General features: G+C 45.7%; 1 protein-coding gene across 1 annotated transcript in view; it reads right to left on the bottom strand.

The window, feature by feature from the left end:
- Window positions 1-661: 661 nt before the first annotated feature.
- Window positions 662-6,000, bottom strand: part of slc49a4 (solute carrier family 49 member 4) — a 35,083-nt gene continuing 29,744 nt past the window's right edge. Inside the window, exon 9 of the mRNA XM_012819542.3 lies at window positions 662-3,386. Within this exon, the coding sequence (XP_012674996.1) occupies window positions 3,271-3,386 (116 nt within the window). The 3' untranslated portion in view covers window positions 662-3,270. The remainder of the gene's footprint in view (window positions 3,387-6,000) is intronic.

Genomic DNA, 6,000 nt, shown 5'->3' with positions numbered 1-6,000 from the left:
CCTTGAAAGTGTGGCCATCCTCCGGAAGTGGCACCAGGTTAACATTTAGACCTGCAGCTGCTCTGAGTTGACACCCCGGGCACATGTTATACATTTCCAGGCAGGAAGAGACAAGCTGTCTGGCTAAGCCAGTGGTCCCCTTTGTGAACGAGGAGTGAGGAAGACTGAACAGTATGGGCTGAAGCAGGATTATAGGACCACATTACACACACACACAGAGAGAAGAATCGGGGCCCTTCTACTCAACTCTACAGCTATCTGTGACCTCATTCTAAGCTAAGGGAGGGGGCTGGGTGTCTGTGCGTGTATGTGTTTGCGATGAGGGGGACATGGCGTGCTTGCTAGCTCAAACACATGAGCTCACTCGAGTGGAAGGTCGTGATTTGTTTCCATCATGGGAGGTGCGTGTGTGGGTGTACCTATTTGTGTGTAAGTGTGTGATGAGTGTGTTTGTAAGACTGTGTGTTGGGACTTGGGAGTGGGGTATTTATATGTTGCATGCTAACTGAAGGAATGGAGGCTTGCACGAATGTCTCCCGTTTGCCTGAGGAGTGTGTTGATGTAAAAGTTTTATTACACTGAACCACTGCACATGCTGAATGTCTTAAGGTATTTGGTAAGGTGTTTCTCTTCAGAACAACAAGGTGAGGCAGACTTTATATCTGAAAAAAAGAAAGTCGTTTAATAAGGTGCAGAAAATCGTTGACGTACATCTCACAGAAAGGGCAAGGACAAGGACAACCCCAGTACAGCATGACCCCCTGTTTTATATTACAAGAGAGCACACAACAGTGAGAACTGGTATCGTCCCATGACCCTGAAACTGCATTGAGATGACGGCATTGTCACAGTGAGAGAGAGAGAGAGAGAGAGAGATAGAGAGAAGAGAGGTAGGAGGAAAAGAGAGCAGGAGGAAAAGAGGGCAGGAGAAAGAGAGAGAGTGGGTAGGAGGGAGGAAGAAAATGCAAAATGCACAGTCACTGTTAATTAAGGCAACATTTTCACCAGGTAAAAGACACCATCTTTTTTTTTTACAAAGTGGAATCGCTCCGTATGGGCACTGTGAGACTATTCCCTTCGCTCTGTCCTATGCACAGCACAACACAGCAGAGGAAGGGGCAACACACACACAGAGCCTCCTACCAACATTGAACCGTGTTAATAATAATCACACCGCTACACTCAACCCATCTAAAATGGGTTAAAAACAGGCCATAGAGTCCCATGTGGAGCGGTCGATCTCCCAGAAGATCCTCAGACATCCAGTGGTTGGGAGGCCATGGTCAGCTCAGGTCCCCACTGCTGGGCAGCCGGAGTGGGGGGGGACTCGCTCTCTCTCTTTGAAGCTGTGTGCCTGGGCCAGAGCCAGGGGAGACCCTCGCTGAATTACACATTTCATTAGGCTTTGGCCTCGCCTCATCCGCCCCAAACACATCCTCTCAAGCCTCTAAGGAGCAGAAATCCCAAATGCCGGGAGCCTGTGGAGTTAGGCAGAGATGTATGCGTGTGTGTGTGTGTGTGTGTGTGTGTGTATGGTAGGGGGTCTGCACAACTGAGTAGTGGCTTGAGAAGACAGGGGAGTCTATTTCCAAAAGCCTACACAAACCCACCGACACAGCTGTGGGTCCAGTCTGTGAAAGTCTTTGCACAAGTCTTTACTATTGAATCCAGGTCACAGCTTGCTGGGGAGATCTCTTTAGAGTTCCCCACTGAAAAAAAAAAAAAAAAAAAAACCCAACAGGGATTCATGTTTAATCAGTTGTCTGACGTGGCATGGGTAGGGATGGTGCAGTTGCTGCCGAGAGTGGGTCTGTTGGGCACAGCGCTCCCTGCTGGTGAACTCTGTGCACTGCAGTTACAGCAGGGCACCAGTGCCACTTGTGCAGACTCTCTCCATTTTTTGTCAGTTTGCTGGCTAGAGTTTCCATGATGTGTTTTAACAGTCTTTGTTATCCACAGCGTTATTTTGACAGAATTAGTGTTCTGATCCTTTGAATAAATAAACATCGGTTTGAACAAGTACAGCAACTGTATCAAAATGGAGTTAAAAAACAAAACGTTTAAAACATGCTCGGCACAAGTGAGGTTAGGCTTCCTTGAGAACTGGAAAGGTTACAAAAGTTCCATGACTACCATCTGACATAACATGACAACCCCATCCCTGTGCATTGTGTGGTTCCAATCACTGGGCCCACAGGTCCTGTGGAAATGGCAAAACCGCTATACGTTGACCACGAAGCACATCACTTCCTCAGTAAGCGAACCCTTCACCAAAAAAGAGGTTTATACAGTAAAGCAGGTTGCTGATTGGGTGCCCATTTAGTTACACTAACAAGGCATGGTAACCCATGTCCAATCATAACCTGCATTACTAAAAAAAAATTACATTCCCAATGAACTTCTATCCAATAAAGAAGAGAGAAATGGATTACTAATCACCATTTGCATAATAGGTCTGGGGGGTAGGCCATATGTAATTTCATAATGGGCACAGGTCATTGAAAGCGCCAACATTTTCCAAATGGACACACCTCCGCCCTCTATGTTGTTCTTCAGAAGTGGATGTTAAGACTTTGAACCACTGAGTGCTCCCTTGTTGCAGTGACGCCACAGCCTCTGTCTAGTCTCTTATTAAGAGTGTGTCTGGTTTATCAGCAGAGCTAACAAGCTAAGCTACATGGGACTAGTGGGCACTACTGAGAGCTTCTACATCTATGGCTAAAGAAACAACCACTCCACCTATTTGAACATTGTAAACAAAAGAGGTCCCTCATGCCCAAAACTGGGGTGACATTGATATCACCTTCAGACAATATATATATATATATATATATATATATATATATATATATATATATAAAAACAACATTAATAATTATAAAACCAAGACCAAGAATTATCAAGACCAAGAGAGAAAAAACTCAGTGTTGGTAAGAAACATTAACTACGCTAAGTGACATTAGGACTTCAGGTCCTTTTCTTTCTCCCTTGTGATCCCGATCGATATCTTGAAAGCAACTGTCGTCACATACTTTTACAACATTAACAACAAACAGCATACAGCAGGTCCTCTTAGAGTATCGAAGTCAATAAAACTGGAGGACAGACACAGCGACACGTCTGTCTTGCTGCTCTAACCGTTTCAGTTTCCTCTTCTGTGTGCAATTCGGCGCAAAAACTGCAATTTCATTCCTTTCTCATTCACTCTCTCTTTTTTTTTTTAAAAAAGGGCTGTAACTTCTCCTTTTTTGAAAAAGGGTGATGTTGAGTTCAGACAGACACAAAGACATCCAGGTAGAGGCGGTCGTAGGACTCTCGAAACATGAGAATGAGGATGAGACTGAAGACACAGGACCCCGTCAGACACCAGTTCAACCAGGATGTATCTGTAAGTGGAGAAGAGAGAAAAAAAACACAACACAACTCAAGGCTCAGTTGAGGTTCAGGCATAATAGCAGCACACAATGCTAAGAGCATGTTGAGGCGGAGTGTTCATGTAACAATTTCTGTGGCCTGGGTGAACTGAAAGGATGATTAGGCTTGGAGTGCTCTGCTAAAAAAAGACATCTCTGAAGAGCGCAGGGGTCCGATGTGTGGGAAGAGATGTGAGCAACCATAATAACTGACAAATGTTTTAACAGCTGTTGTTTAAATTTGTTTTATAAATAAATCAAATTTAGTTGTTTTGTATTGTCATTTTTCTTTAAGCAGGGCAGTCACATTGAGAATAAATCTCTTTTGCAAGTGCCAAGAAGCCACATTTTGGCAGACAAAACTCTTCTACTGAGTAAAACCAGGACATTTTCTGACATTATAACTGCTCAGTGTTTGCCTCTGTAGTCAGCGAAAACCTTCCTAGACTTCCAAAACAATTCAACATAATCCACCCAGTTACAGCTGCCACTGACTCCGAATGAGAGAGCAACCACATTTATCACACATTCTATTTGTATTGCACCAGCGACTGCAACTTGTTCTGCTGCGGTTAAGTATTAAGAAGCGTCTTCACCCTCAGGTCTGAGAACACGTAACATCACAGTTCCTTGACAATACAATGAATTTATAGCACTGCTTCCTACAGGCTGGGGTGCAAAGCCAAGACCAATGCTGACAGTGTCTCTGCACATTTTTTCTCTGCACTTCCATACACTATTTTTTCCATCTATTGGCAATTAGATAGATCCTTTCAGAATTCCCTTTGAGTGAGAGAGAGAAAGAGAGAGAAAGAAAGTAAGTAACTAAAGAAGTATGTATGTATGTATGTATGTATGTATGTATGTATGTATGTATGTATGTATGTATGTATGTATGTATCTAATTGCCAATAGAAAGATAGTACACCAGGAACACGAACAAAACAAATATGGCATTCATGAAAAGTGTGATGGGAGTCAAACACTGAGTGTGTTAGACTAGAGCAAACAGAACCCAGTGCCCCTATGGAAGGAGCATCACTGCCAGCGCCCCTATAGAAGGAACACCACTGCCAGCGCCCCTATAGAAGGCACCTCACTGCCAGCGCCCCTATAGAAGGAACACCACTGCCAGCGCCCCTGTGGAAGGCACCTCACTGCCAGCGCCCCTATAGAAGGAACACCACTGCCAGCGCCCCTATAGAAGGAACACCACTGCCAGCGCCCCTATAGAAGGAACACCACTGCCAGCGCCCCTGTGGAAGGCACATAATTGCCAATTGAAAGAGAGTAGGTTATGGCCAACAGCAGACACCCCTCCAAAGCAGCTGTGGCCCAGTAGGGGACTACTCCAAATATAGACGGAAATAAGCAGGTCAAACAACAAGACCCCCCGGAACTCTGCAAGCCTGTTCATCTTAATTCAAAATAGGTCTGGTTTGCAGGTCTAGTGATGTCTGGTCTGAGGCAGCAGGCTTGATCAATGGCCCAGCGAGCACCATGCAGTGCGCTGGATCGATGGCGAGCTGGAAGCAAAGCATGCTGGGTCATCACCTTGTTCTGGGAGGACCGGTGCCCAGAACAAAACATGTAGCATGGCGGGTCCAAAAAAGAAATAAAAAGAAAATATAAAAAAGAGAACATGCTGTATGAACGGAAACGGTGGTGGAGACAAAGAACTGTGAGCCTCAATTTGTTGTAACTTTCGAAAGATTTTTTTCACAAGTTTTCTCACCTGGATCTTTTGAAAGAACTTCACAAATGTAAGCGGCTTTTGTATGCTCATCTCAAAACCAAGCGCATTACTGCTCATCTGTCCAGAGTGACACTCCAGTTCCTCTAAGGAGCACTCAAGGTGCCTCTGAATGAAGACCCAAACAGAAAACAAAAACAAAGACAAAACGAACATAATGAAGGGGAACGGAGAGTGAAAAGAAGGCGAGAGGTATAGGTGCGGTGACTGGGAGCGGAGCAACCAGTAGGGACGTGTCGTACACCACCGGTTCTCAGACACAAACACACACAGATCGGTCTCATTAATCAGGCCCTCTCCGGCTCTCGGCCGGGTGAAGGCGGCAGCTCCATCAGGTTAATAGAGTTGTGTTTATCTGGCCCGGCGTGTCTGCGGCTCACGCCGACCAACTGGTCTCATCAATTTAGCAGGAGATGCAGGAGCAGGTAGCGGAGCCGAGATGAGCTAAAGGTGCTAGCGGTCTGGGTTAGCGGCAGCCCAATGAATGCTAATGAGAGCGGGGCGCTGCCTGCTCACACGCAGGTAATCCAATCAAACGCTTCTGTCGGGGTCAGAGCGGCCGAGGGCACAGCTGGTGATCTCTAGCGCTGCGTTATTTGTAACAGGCGGGGTGGTGGGGTTTGGGGATAACGGGCCATTTGGAATGACCCGCACAAACAGAAGTGGTTAAGGGTTGACTACTTCTCAAAGTCTTCCTCTCTTGTTCTGCTACTTTTTTTCTTCAGATTTCTTCCAGACATTAGTTTAGTGCTCTTCTCCTGCCTCTCTCTTCTGTCTGTTTTTGCTCTTAAAGCTCTGGTCTCTCTCTGCTCCCACTTGCCTCTCTCCCTCAAC

Source organism: Clupea harengus, chromosome 2 (assembly GCF_900700415.2).
Source record: "Clupea harengus chromosome 2, Ch_v2.0.2, whole genome shotgun sequence".
Classification (NCBI taxonomy): domain Eukaryota; kingdom Metazoa; phylum Chordata; class Actinopteri; order Clupeiformes; family Clupeidae; genus Clupea; species Clupea harengus.
This window is presented reverse-complemented; position numbering and strand designations above follow the sequence as displayed.